The sequence below is a fragment of the Stegostoma tigrinum genome, chromosome 7 (genome assembly GCF_030684315.1).
Source record: "Stegostoma tigrinum isolate sSteTig4 chromosome 7, sSteTig4.hap1, whole genome shotgun sequence".
NCBI lineage: Eukaryota > Metazoa > Chordata > Chondrichthyes > Orectolobiformes > Stegostomatidae > Stegostoma > Stegostoma tigrinum.
Window position 1 is genome coordinate 17,803,549 of NC_081360.1, and position 14,876 is coordinate 17,818,424.

General features: G+C 45.7%; 1 protein-coding gene across 3 annotated transcripts in view; it reads right to left on the reverse strand.

Annotated features, from left to right (window-relative positions):
* Positions 1-12,595, reverse strand: part of slx9 (SLX9 ribosome biogenesis factor) — a 105,006-nt gene extending 92,411 nt beyond the window's left edge. For all 3 annotated transcript variants that reach the window (XM_059647070.1, XM_059647071.1, XM_059647069.1), the window contains exons 1-2: positions 12,152-12,595; positions 9,216-9,324 (exon numbers count right to left, since the gene is read on the reverse strand). In XM_059647070.1, the coding sequence (XP_059503053.1) occupies positions 9,216-9,324; positions 12,152-12,304 (262 nt within the window). In that variant the 5' untranslated portion in view covers positions 12,305-12,595. The remainder of the gene's footprint in view (positions 1-9,215; positions 9,325-12,151) is intronic.
* Positions 12,596-14,876: the final 2,281 nt, after the last annotated feature.

A 14,876-nucleotide genomic window follows, 5' to 3' on the forward strand; every position in this document is an offset into this window, starting at 1 on the left:
CACAGATGAGAATTTTTTGTGAGTCACAATTCTTCAAACATTCTTCCTCAAAAGGAGATGGAAGCAGAGGCTTCGACTGTCTGGATGGCAAAGATAAATTGTTGAAAATCAAGAGGACGTGTGGGAATGTGGAACAGTCAGATCTTATTCAACAGCAAAGCAGATTAAGGGCACAGTGGCTAACTTGAAATTCCAGATTTCTCCAATCTATCATCAAACCCTATCAACATGATTATAACTTATGCTATTCCCTTTACATTTCACTAAAATATAGCTCATACCCCCAGCAAAGCCGCTCTCAATCACTGAATAATATTAGTCTTTCTCCAACCTTTATCACTCCTTCTACTCCTCCCCTCCTCTTCTCTAAAACTGTAGCCAACAGGATAAACTTTCTTTGTGAAATACCAAGTAACAACTACTGTAGCTACAATAGGAATAAACTAACTGTTTTCAAAAGCCTGCTTTGCTTTTCATCTCAAGAGCCAGGGATGGTTTTGCTGACAGAATGCGTGAAATGCCAGATTCCAAATTCCTCCACGCATCCCAGTGCTTTGACAAATGCACCCAAGCATTCCAAACTGAGAGCTTTTGTCAATACATCTCAACCTGTAACAGCTTTAGCCAGCTACTAAACATCCCCTAAAGGTCACATATGTTTCTCACACCATGTTTATATAAACTCCTGCAGGATAGGAGAATGAAGTCCATGCAAGTTCAATGATTTAAAGCTGAACTTCCAAGACAAAAAGATGCAGACACACTATAAATACACAGCTAAGGAAACCCAAGGCTGCGTAAGGTTATCAAATACTCCAGTGTTCAGTCTGGAAAGGTTATTAATTGGTACAGTTTGCTAATGTTCAATAATCAAAAGCCAAAGTCTGGGGAGACAAACACCAAATATTTTTCCAGTTAGCGGCTGGTTGCAAGTCCTTGCTCTCATCAACCATAAATCTACTATAACTCGTGGCACACATCAAATCTGACTTACAGAATCAGACAGACTCATGACTCGGTTGACGTCAATTCATTTACCATTTGCAAGTTATGAGATAGAGAGGGACCCCAGGCTAGAATCTGGTCCACATAACTTTTAAACAGAGTGACCGTGAATCATGACTTGCCAAAAACCATTTTCATGTAGCATTGCCTTGATGGTGTCACCTCAATGCAATGGTTGGAGGTTACAGAGAAGTGCAACACACATTGGGGATAAGCATGTATGAATCTACCAAGTATCTCACACAGAAACCAGCTCTCAAAAGCCAGTCTCTTCTCTTTAAAACGGAAACTCCACTGAACAACAGAAGGCTACTGCTGACTAATGTTGGTACGAGGCTGAATAAGATCTATGAAACACCTAGTCAGACCACAGAAACACTCCCAGGTTCAGAATGAGGCATTAGCAACCAGAATGGAAAGAAAGAAGGTAAGGAGATCTTTCAGAATCTACCTTGAAAATGGAAGGGGCACATGGCAAGAGAGGGGAATGCTCACAGTCTGGCCCCAAACGCATGGTACCAACATCAAAAAACGCTTCCTATTTCTACACATAATCAAGGTCAGTGAATGTCCCTTCTCAACTCTCTCTCACATCTACTATCCCATCTTCACTTGACCCACTCCAACCATTACCAACCCTCCTTAAAAATAGCAATGGTGAAGGGAGGCCAATACCACAGCAGTAACCATGAGGCACATTAATGTGATTGGACACTGAAATATCTTGGTTCAGATACTACCCTGTAGCGTAAGTAAGACTAGTTTATAATGAGGAATAAGTCAGGGTGAGTCAGTGGATACAACAATGATTGACTATCTAGTGATCACTACCTCAAGTTCCACTGCAGTACAAAAAAGAAATCGCTCATGCTTTATCAAAACTCAGGTGGAGATCATGAGATCTATGCTCACCATGTACACTCAGAAAGTTGCCATTAGATCTGAAAGGTACCAAATGCCAAAGTAATTCAGGGCAACTGCAATACAGACAACTCCAGAAGGGCTGTCCCTGTCCCCATGAAAGGTTCCAGCGTTCTCTGTGGTTTTGGCACAACTTAATGGCCATCTTCTTGCTGAATCCGACGCTCACTACTCCTGAAAATGCTGTCATTCCAAACATTTTCCAGAGATATTCATGTTAGGTCGAGACTTCCGTGACTCTGCTCCCATCACAGACCTTGTCCTCACTGCATCATCTTGGTCACAAAGACAGTGGAATTGTAACCCCACTACCTCAAGCAAGGAGCCCTGTGCCTTCCATGATATTAAAACAGTGGTTCTTCAAGAGAAAAACACAGCCCAGCTCCTCTACAAACTCAGACCAAACGAAACAGAGTCAATAACCGCCTTTTAACATGCACATGCCTCGCATTTTAATACAGGTGTCACCCTCTCACCCAATGCAGCTAAAAACTTGTTCTGTGACAAATGGCCTGAATATGCTGGAGGAGCTGTATGGCCCAAGTTGGCAAGTAGAGTGCCAAATCAGCTAAGACTGACTGACAGTGTGGGACACTGTTCCATGCAGACTACGCTGTAATGAACAGAAAAGCTCTCCTCAACAAGAGCCTCTGAATTCTTTAACACCAATGTCCTGCAGCACTCCAGGTACAAGCTCTGTCCTCAGTCCTCATCCAGAACAACATTGCAAAATTGTTAACTCACCAGGGTTAACAAAACACATCACTCCAATACAGAATAAAGATCTTACGTATTATACACCAGCATCAAAAAACACAAATTCATAAAATGTTATTGGAGCCAGTAGCAAAGTACAATGGCAAGGTAGTTATGTTTTCAAACAATCAGAACATTCCAAGACAAAATTCACCCACCCAAGGAGCATGAAAACAATTAATTCATGACAATGTTCAATACAAATCATTAACTCAACCTTCCTCTCGTTTAAGCTAATTTGTAACGACGAAGCCCTTTGCTATTATAAGCAATGAAACCCACCCAAAAACAAAATATTGCAAGATGATAACACACCTATGCATTTCTAACAAATTAAACTTTTCCTAAATTAGGACGCGCTGTTTACTATAAACATCTAATATGGCATCCAGTCTTTTGAAACAATTTTGCAGTAAATTAATAGGAATTCACTGACTATATTTAAACATAAAAATGTGGATATGTCAAGTACTGTGGAAAAAAAGCTTCTCTCTCATTCAAGATAACAAGGTGTGGAGCTGGATGAACACAGCAGGCCAAGCAGCATCTCAGGAGCACAAAAGCTCATTCTCTCTCATTCAAGGCTGTTGTGATGTACAATAATTCTGTGCTGAATGGTCAAATATTTCAACTTAACAAGTATTCCAAAGTCAATTCAGAAACAAAATACTTGGGCCTTTTATAAACTTTGGACAAATATCAGCAGCAGATCATTCACTCCTTCCAGCCTACTCTGCCATTCAATGAGATCATGACTGGTATTCTACTTCAACATCATTTCCTGCACAACTCCCCTATTCTTTAACATGTTGACTATGTACAAATGTAACCGATCTGTCTGAAAACATGCTCAATTAAGGAGCCTCCAAAATCCTCTACGGTACAGAATTCCAAAGATTCTCCACTTTCTGAATAGATTCATCCTCATCCCTAAATATCTCTGGTAGAACCTTAGAAAAAGGGGCAAAGATTACTTTCATCACCTGAATGATTTTGCAGTGAATTTCAAGGGTCTCAGAATATGTAGCACTAGGTACAGTTTACCATCCAACATTGCCTTGTAGAGCGGCCTGGAGCATTAAACAATACTGCATTTTTACACAGAGTTAGTTTAAGTAAAGCAATTATTTTATTCCTATTGTGATGTTTTCACAACTCTATGTAAGTATTTTGAATTAAACTGTTCGGATACGTCGTGACTTGAACCCAGGCCTTCTTAACAGAGGCACGGACATTACCACTGTACCACAACAGCCCTGCCCAACTCCTCGTAAGATTACAGAACTGGAACCACATGCAACATTGCACTATATTCTAGATAAACATCAAATTCTCAGGAATGGAATACTTCTTGTTCTGATACAAGCTAGTGTCCACTGACATCCGACAAAGCATTTCTCAAAGCCTGCCCATTTGCTCACACTGAATAATCACTTCTGCACCATCTGCTGGTTGAACCTCATACATGTATTACCAGACTGCATCCAATGCTTTATTAAAAGGAGCAGACAGTACGAAAACAAGGAGGTCTTGCTAAACATATACAAGGTAAGTGTTTGGCCTCCACTGCAGTACTTCATACAGTTCTGGGCGCCATATGAAGACAGGAGTGCATTGCAGACAGTTCAAAAAACATTTCCATAAGTGATGCAAGGAATGAGAAACTGGAGTTATACACTGGAGAAGGTAGGACTGTTTTCTTTGGGGAGTAGGTGATGAACAGAAGATCTAATAGAAGTTTCCAAAATCACACGAGGATTGGATAGAGTTGATAGGGAGAAACAGATCCCAATTGTAAAAGCATCGAGAACAAGAGGGTACAAGTCTCAAATGATTTGGAAATGCAATTTTGTAATGCCACAATTTTTTTACCCCCACCCCTTCAGTGTGCTTCAGGGCTAGAATGTCCCTCCCTAACAATACTTCCTTATTCACAGGTATGAGTAGTTAATTCATGCTGAATGGAAGGGTTTTCAAAGTCCAATGCGAGTCTCTTTACTTGAGAGCCAGGAGGCCTGGGTTCAAGTCCCAACTGCTCTACAGGGGGTTTAACAACATCTCTGAACAGATCCATTAGAAAATAACCATGCAGAATGCACAGAAAGTCCAATATTGTGGTTTCACTGTATGACAAAGGTGAGAAGGGAGGAGAGAAGCAAGAGTGGCAGGAACAAAAACAACCTGAAGTTGCACGGCATCCGAAGTGTCCTCGAAGAATTTTAACAAAACTGTCAGCAAAACAAATAAGTAAACACATGGACAGATGGCCAAACTAGTGTACACTCACATTTGACAAACCCATTTCTCAAAATTGCATACTGCTCACATTGAAGAATCAATTTAGCACCACTGCGGGGTGGCAGGAGCATACTGTATCCCGGGCTTTATTAAAAAGGGGCAGAGTGTACAAAACCTTTGTCCAAGAAGCATCTTAAAAGGAGGCAGGCAGCGAGGTTTAGGGAGGAAATTCCAAGTTTTTGAGCCTCACTGGCTGACAGCATATAAGGTAAAGAAGAGGCCAGAGCGCGTGAAGCGCAGAGATCTCAAAAGGGTTGCAGAACTGAATATGGTCACAGATTGGGAAGTGCCAGGCCACGTATAATGTGAAAACAAGGATGAAAATTTTAAAACATGGAGTTGCTAGATTGGCAGCCAACATTAGTCACGGAGCACAGGGATGAGGGGAATCAAGAAGTTCCAGCTGCAACATTGGTGGGATTTGAAGTGGGAGAAGCAATGATGTAACGTTATTTCCCATCCCTCCCCAAAACTTGACTACTGGGAATTTGCAAGTTCGACAAATAGATCAGGCTGACTACTGCAAATGAGCTGGATCTCAAGTCAGGAAATACCAGTCTGCCCTTTTAAATAAGAAGCCTTTCCAATATGAAATTCCTCAATTCAAAAGTTTAAAAACAAAGAATGTACTTTCAGATGAACTGTTATCATGTAGCTATTTCAAGAAGGAAAGTCATTTCAACTCTCAGTAACAAGAGGCTTTGTCAGCGTTCTTTGACAATGGCCAGTTTCATTCATCATCCAAGACTAGAAGTCAGCAACTTCAATTTTTTCCATTTATTCACAAATAAAACCATAACAGAGAAGTTAGAAACAAAAATAGAAAAGGCTGGAAATACCCAGCAGGTCAAAAGAAACTTTTCAGCTTGCTTCAGAACTGCACAGAGATGGAACAGCAATGAGTGGTGAGACGAGGACAAAAAGAAAGTCTATGATATGGTGAAAGCCAGGAGAGATTGAATGGCAGAGGAGTTAGTACGCAGGGCCAAAAGGAACAGAGATGGGCCAAGTTGTGCTGCTGAAAAAAAAATTCAGACTAGAACACAAAAAGAAGCTGAGATATGATCAGAAATTGCTGAACCCAGATGAAGTTCAGAACGCTCGAAAGTTTATTGAGGCTCACTGCAAGAGCAGAAGGCTCAGGACAGAATGTGGACAATGTAAATGTCAGATCACCCGAGGCTCAAGGTCACGGCTGCAGAATACAAAGAGATCTGCAAAGCGGTCGCCAAATCTGTGTGTTTGATCTCCCAACATAGAGAAGAACACATCTTGAGTTGTGAGACAAGACTGAAACAAGTACAAACAAATTGCTGCCTCACCTGGATGGAGAGCACAGGGCCTCGGACAATACGGCAAGAGGTGAAAGTGCAGGTGTTCAATCTTTTCCTGCATATGCTTTGAAAGGGGATGGCATACTGGAAGTGAGAGAAGTGGACTATCACAGAGGGAAAGATACCTTTAGAATGCTGAAAAGGAAGGCAGAAATGGGGGGAAAAAAATGGAGACTGGTGGGTTGAAGGTGAAGACAGCTTCAGGGGTGTTTCTAGGAGGAAAAAGGGCAGGTGTAGGGCTCCTTGCCTTCGGATCAAAGATGTATCAGAAATGTTAATCATCATCAGAACAGATAAAATAGAGTCCGAGGAATGGAAGAATAGAATCTTCAAGAGGTAGTCGAGGTGTCTGTTCACTATAGAAGTAATTTGTGCATACTTCACGTTCTGCAATTACTTTTTTACCTTTTTTGGTAAGCTTTTATTACAGATGCCCCCTCACCATATGCCTATTGGTTGAAAGACTGACTAAAATGCAATTCAATGACTTGATTTAAAGTCAGAGAGGAGTTCAATTACACTCCAATCAACATGCCACTCGGGACATATGCTTTAACTGTTAATTCACCTTGAGTATATTTTCCCAAAACAGTTGCTTGGGACCTGGCTGTAAAATACAGCAGCAGCAGCAGCAATGAATGCGGCAATTCTTAAAAAACACGAAAATACATCAATTTGCAATTATCCTTGAAAAGAGTGAAAAGTAATGGGCCAGCTGGGTTGAATATCCTGTGCCTGTGCTATTCATTTAATCTTTAAAAAAGAAGGGTTTTTTTCATACAAAAAGACAAAGCTCCACTTGCAGCTGTTAGGATTCAGGGGTTATGGCTTGTATTCATTAAGCCGCTTACACTTCCAGCCGTTGGGAAAAGATGTTGCGCAGGGACAAGTACAAATACTGGCAAGATCAAATTGTGCTTGATGTTCAGAATCCCACAGCACCAACAGCTTAAAGAGACTACAAGGCGGACTCAGAAATGACTCTCAGCTCCTGTTTTTTGCCGTACTCACAATAACGTATCCTATACTCAGCACCTGACATCACTGAATTCACTGCCTGCTCCTTGGTATCTGTCCTCATACCCTAAGCCGTTCCAATAAAAAAGCTCACTATCAACTTGAGGAACAGAATCTCGTCATTGCCGTCACCTTTGGAATGAACCGAACATTACATAAAACAGAAAACTGACAGCTTATGCAAACAGAATGAAAGATTCAGCACACAATTTAATACAAAGAAGCCCTTCCTACATCCGGACCAGCACTTGACCCTCCAACACAAACAAGAAAACCATCATAAAGGGGATAACGAGGTGTAGAGCTGGATGAACACAGCAGGCCAAGCAGCATCAGAGGAGCAGGAAAGCTGATGTTTCGGGCCTAGATAACCCAAACCCAAAGCCAGGCCAGCTCGTCCCCCTCTCCCTAACCATTCCTCCCACCTCAAGCCTCAACCCCATCTCCTACCCACTAATCTCATCCCGCCTTCTTGACCTGTCCGTCCATCCTGGACCAACCTATCCTCTCCCAAACTGCCCACCTACATTCACCTTCACTGGCTCTAACCCTGCCTCTTTGACCTGTCTGTCTCCTCTCACCCTATCTTCTCCTTTTATCCATCTTCTATCCGCCTTCCCCTCTCTTCCTATTTATTTCAGAACCCCTTTCCCCTCCCCCATTTCTGAAGAAGGGTCTCGACCCGAAACGTCAACTTTCCTGCTCCTCTGATGCTGCCTGGCCTGCTGTGTTCATCCAGCTTCACACCGTGATCTCAGATTCTCCAGCATCTGTTCCTACTATCTGTGTTTTGGGCCTAGACTCTTCTTCAGAAAAGGGGGAGGGCAAGGGGAGCTAACTTTCCACAAGTGGTTGTAATTTCTACTTTAACTGTGAATGGAAATCAAAAAAGTTTGAGTTATAAAGGGAAACAAGGAAATGATACAGACTACAGTACATAAGAGAAAACCAAAATCCATTCTTAATATCAACGAGAAAAGAAACAAAATTAATGAGTACTCTTTTTTTTAAAATTTGTTTTGGTTAGATTAAGTCTCCAAAATGGAGCCAGAAGAGGGCCAAGATGCATCAGCTGTTGTGGTACCGGACACAATCCAGAGCCCAAAGCCTGTCAACCACACATAACTGTCTTCGCCCTCCATCTCATTTTTGTTGCATGTAGTTGCAGCACAGAATTCACAGGTACAGAGGCACAAGTCACACTTTTGCTTCGGTTGCTTGTGAATGACGTGCCCTAAGTATAACGAAATTATTGCCAAGAATTTTAAAATTTGGACTTTGCAGATGAGAAACTTTATGGGTCGCGCTAACATAGAAACCTGCGCACAAAACAACGCGAATGACTGACTTAAGTTTCTACAGGGAAGAGTGACAAACTTAACTGAACTCTTAGACATTACACATAGAGTCCAAGAAGTTCCAGCTAAGAGGCGTATTCCTTGGTGATGCACAAGGAAATTTTAGATTTCAATACACCGAACGAATTCCGTTGTAAGCATAATTTTTCTGAGTAGAAAATAAAATAATAAGTGTTGTGAACTTTGTTTACGGGATCTATGCAGTGACGAAAGGGCAAACCAAATCTGACTGCTAATTAATTTTGAAAATGGCCAGAAGCTTCATAATTCGCAACAACTTCATGCCTTCAGCAAGCTGCTCTTTGCACACATCAGCAATATCAGTTCAGACTTCCCCAACACAGGTGGGTTTTGCAAAGTGAAGGAGAGAATTTTCAAGCACCTTTTCCCAGAAATATTATTCTAAAGTTCCAGCAACCAAATATTTTCCTCACCACACAAGTTTGTGGGAAGTAATCACCTAAGTCTGACTACCCTGATGTAACTGATCTATCAAAACAATACCTATCAAATTCCAGAATCTTACCTCTCCTACTGGATACCACAGTCTTAGAATCAACATCCAGATTCTGAACAAGCGTCTTCGGATCAATTCTCATTTCGGCAAACAGTGCAGTGGATAACTGATCAGCATCCTGAAAAGTGCAACATGTCCCTTGGTCAAAGCTGAATTCTCCTCCTCTCACCACATTGTTTTGAGTTTTGAGATGTTTGCTTCAATTTAACAACAGCACCAACTTTAAAGAAGAAAGCACCACAATAAATTCTTCCGACACCTCAGTGCACTCATTTTCTTGCGGCCGCCCGCCCCCCACACACACTGACTTCATCCACACAATCCTCATATCCCAGCACCTGAAGACCTTAAGTCAACACCTTGTTCCTTGTTTAAATTCCTTGCTCTTCAGCAGCCAGTGCCTTTGTTATCTCAATTCCACCACAGACGTCGTCCCCTAACCCTCCTTCCCCACCTCAGACTTTCAACAGAGAGAACGGACGCCGTAAATCAGAAACAAAAGCAGACATTTGCTGGCAAGTCTCAGCAGGTCTGGCAGCATCGGTGGAGAAATAAACAGAGTTTCCATTTCGGGTCCAGGGACCCTTCCTCAGAAACATAAACTCAGTTTTTCTTTCCAGTGATGTTGCCAAACCTGCTGAGATTTTCGAGCAATTTCTGTTTCTGTCTTGCACACCATCACCTTCCACCCTCCCTCCCCTCACCTCACCTTGGTATTGCACACTGTCAACCTGCACCCTCTGTCCCCTTGCCTCGGTCTTCCAAACCGTCACCCTGCACGCTCCCTCCCCATCGCCTCAGCCTTCCACACCGTCACTATCGTTGCCCTAACTTATCCCACTTCGAATTCTCCTTTTCCTCCCCTTCACTGTTGTCACCCCACCCCACAACCTCCTCCATCCACAGCAGACACACACCCCCTCCCCGCAACCTCCTCCATCCACAGCAGACACACACCCCCTCCCCGCAACCTCCTCCATCCACAGCAGACACACACCCCCTCCCCGCAACCTCCTCCATCCACAGCAGACACACACCCCCTCCCCGCAACCTCCTCCATCCACAGCAGACACACACCCCCTCCCCGCAACCTCCTCCATCCACAGCAGACACACACCCCCTCCCCGCAACCTCCTCCATCCACAGCAGACACACACCCCCTCCCCGCAACCTCCTCCATCCACAGCAGACACACACCCCCTCCCCGCAACCTCCTCCATCCACAGCAGACACACACCCCCTCCCCGCAACCTCCTCCATCCACAGCAGACACACACCCCCTCCCCGCAACCTCCTCCATCCACAGCAGACACACACCCCCTCCCCGCAACCTCCTCCATCCACAGCAGACACACACCCCCTCCCCGCAACCTCCTCCATCCACAGCAGACACACACCCCCTCCCCGCAACCTCCTCCATCCACAGCAGACACACACCCCCTCCCCGCAACCTCCTCCATCCACAGCAGACACACACCCCCTCCCCGCAACCTCCTCCATCCACAGCAGACACACACCCCCTCCCCGCAACCTCCTCCATCCACAGCAGACACACACCCCCTCCCCGCAACCTCCTCCATCCACAGCAGACACACACCCCCTCCCCGCAACCTCCTCCATCCACAGCAGACACACACCCCCTCCCCGCAACCTCCTCCATCCACAGCAGACACACACGCCCTCCCCGCAACCTCCTCCATCCACAGCAGACACACACCCCCTCCCCGCAACCTCCTCCATCCACAGCAGACACACACGCCCTCCCCGCAACCTCCTCCATCCACAGCAGACACACACCCCCTCCCCGCAACCTCCTCCATCCACAGCAGACACACACCCCCTCCCCGCAACCTCCTCCATCCACAGCAGACACACACCCCCTCCCCGCAACCTCCTCCATCCACAGCAGACACACACCCCCTCCCCGCAACCTCCTCCATCCACAGCAGACACACACCCCCTCCCCGCAACCTCCTCCATCCACAGCAGACACACACCCCCTCCCCGCAACCTCCTCCATCCACAGCAGACACACACCCCCTCCCCGCAACCTCCTCCATCCACAGCAGACACACACCCCCTCCCCGCAACCTCCTCCATCCACAGCAGACACACACCCCCTCCCCGCAATCTCCTCCATCCACAGCAGACACACACCCCCTCCCCGCAACCTCCTCCATCCACAGCAGACACACACCCCCTCCCCGCAACCTCCTCCATCCACAGCAGACACACACCCCCTCCCCGCAACCTCCTCCATCCACAGCAGACACACACCCCCTCCCCGCAACCTCCTCCATCCACAGCAGACACACACCCCCTCCCCGCAACCTCCTCCATCCACAGCAGACACACACCCCCTCCCCGCAACCTCCTCCATCCACAGCAGACACACACCCCCTCCCCGCAACCTCCTCCATCCACAGCAGACACACACCCCCTCCCCGCAACCTCCTCCATCCACAGCAGACACACACCCCCTCCCCGCAATCTCCTCCATCCACAGCAGACACACACCCCCTCCCCGCAACCTCCTCCATCCACAGCAGACACACACCCCCTCCCCGCAACCTCCTCCATCCACAGCAGACACACACCCCCTCCCCGCAACCTCCTCCATCCACAGCAGACACACACCCCCTCCCCGCAACCTCCTCCATCCACAGCAGACACACACCCCCTCCCCGCAATCTCCTCCATCCACAGCAGACACACACCCCCTCCCCGCAACCTCCTCCATCCACAGCAGACACACACCCCCTCCCCGCAACCTCCTCCATCCACAGCAGACACACACCCCCTCCCCGCAACCTCCTCCATCCACAGCAGACACACACCCCCTCCCCACAATCTCCTCCATCCACAGCAGACACACACACACACACACACACACACACACACACACACACACACACACACACACACACCCCAGCCCAGGCTCTCACCCTCCTCCTGTCTCCTCCGGGAGGCGGCTGCGGCTCGGCTTCCCGACGAGGCTCAGGCCGCGGCTGCGCTTCACCTCGCGCCCGGGGCTCAACGTTGAACTTCACCGCAGCCGAGTGCAGCCGGTGGCGGAGGCGCCTCTCCTTCCCCACCATCTCTCCCCCGATCAAACCCGGACCGGACACGTGCTGCACTCGCCCGCCGGCAGCGACCCCGCTCCACGGTCCGTCCACTAACCGCTCCGGGTTCCGGGCGAAACGTTCCTACCTTCTCCCAAGATAATAAAATGTGAGGCTGGATGAACACAGCAGGCCAAGCAGCATCTCAGGAGCACAAAAGCTGACATTTCGGGCCTAGACCCTTCATTGGAGAGGGAACTGAACTACCTTCTCCCACTCCTGCTCAGGAGGCATCACGCTCGAGTCCGAAGGCAAATGGCGTGGCTGCGCAGCTGTCAGGCTCCACCTGTAGGTGGCAGCAAAGAGACACCGAAGTCATCATCCAGGGCCAAGTCAAATACTGTGGAGTCTGGAAACCTGAAATAAAAACACGGAAACAAGCACCAACTTTGGAGGGAGGCAGAGAGAGAGAAGCAAGAATTTTCATGGGTTTACTTCTCAAGTTTCACCAGGTCTACCGAGGAAATTTCATGACATTGTCAGTCCTTGAAGGGCTGAGGAGACTTATCCCAAAACCACATCTCACACCACACACTTGGCGGGTGTTTCAAAGTGGTTGAGTTGGCCCTTGGCCTTCAGTTTACTAGTTCCTTTCGCATACTTCCTCTTACCTACAGGTGTTCTCAAAGATTTGTGTCCACTAAGGAGGTTCCTCCAACTTGGCTTCTTCTGAACACGAGTCACCCACACATTGACATCTCTGTTGTATTCCTTGATGGAAACCTTCATGGAGACATTGAAATGCTTTGTTTGTTTCCCACTCATTTGAGTTCCTTGAGCTGGGTGAACAAGATTTACAATGGCGGTCAGAATTCCAGCATCCTAGCCGTGTGGCCAGAGCAGTGCCATAAATAATCTATTTATTTCACATTAATGTTTGATACTGCTATCCATGGGAATCAGAGATAGGCAGGATCTGATTTTAATTGGTGTATCTACATACCTTTAGGTAAGGACTAATTTGTCTTTGGTCACAAGGCTTAATTTTTGTCATTCTAGAGTGCTGAACTCTGCCCACACACACACACACACACACCCACACACACGTGTATTTATCTATACATTCAGTACATCAATACATCCATACATTCTGCAACTCTATGGCATCATCACGTTTGCTCTCTGATGCTTAAGCCCTGACACAATACAGATTGTCTCCACTAAAACACAAATAGAACAGAGAGACTCAATAATTGGGAAACAGTTACCATCAGTTCAGCAAAGCTGGCAGCCAGGGAAAATCAGGTGATTAACCATCCCAGATATTCCAGACAACCCTGTAATTGAAGCCATTGTCCAATGTCCAAGGTTGTTTGGCTCAAGGATTGCCATTGTCCTGTATCTTTGAAGACAGCACTCAGAAATTGCCTGCGAATGTTCTCCAGTGACGAGGTTTGTTTCTTTGGGCATGCAAACATTACTTCCATATGAATACGTATCGTTGTCCTCCAGGTGATCTGCCATCAAAGTCTGATGTGAACAGCATCCCAACCACAAAACACTTCAGACCTTGCAGCAAAGCCAAGAACCAGCAAAGGCACTATGGTTTCTGGCTCCTGTCAAGAATCAAGTATGAAGGCTGTGCAACATTGCATCTCACAATGTCACTAATATCCAATTTTTCAGAGCTCGACAATGCAAAAGACACAGTCACACAGGACAATGGATTTCAGATTGAGATTACACATCTCGACCGGTCAATTTTCAATGCCAAGGGGTTGCTTGGGATTCATTAATGGTCATCACATCGCGAAAGGGGCACTTGTGCTTGTGATGGCCAAACATAACTTTATGTGCGGCTGGTAATGGAAAAGTACTGCACATTTGTCAATAGTGATCATGGGAGGTGAAGGGCAAGGTGTCATTTCAAAGAAATTTTCTTGATCTTTGGCCCTTCAAATTTAACTATGTACTAGGTCCTTACCTGAAGTTGCTGCATTATTTACCCTGAGAAAAAAAAAGTGAACACCATTGTTCTTTTTGTTATTTTTAACAGCAAATTTTGGCTTCGGCAATTTCTGACTGCACTAAGTACAATAACCAGAAGCACTTAAAAATCAATTACCTCTGACTATATCCTCCATTATAATTTAAAAAAGACGGCTTCAACTTGGCTTTGTTATTCCTTATGGAATTTCAGCAATGTATGTTTGCAAAAGTCCTGTTCTCATGGTCTATGAAAGGAAGCAGTCCATGAAGTTTGGAACGTGGTGGGAATTTCCTCCAAAAGGATGTTTTATCTGATACAGCAATGTTTATGTTATCTCCTGCAACATCAGAAACTAGGCTCAGATGCATCGGGATTAAAACAAAACACCAGACATTTATTATAACTTTTTATGCAAAATGTTACATTTCCCAGTCTGATAGGTGTTTGTGTAAGTATTAGGCTATTTAATTACAAACTAACAGCATATTCCCAGCAACATGTCATGCTTCGAGTGACCTGAGGCAAGTCAGAGGATGAGACCCTTATATTTTTGGGTCATGATACAGTGATGCTATCACAAGCATGTTTCTTACGGTATATTGACATACTGTCTGTGAC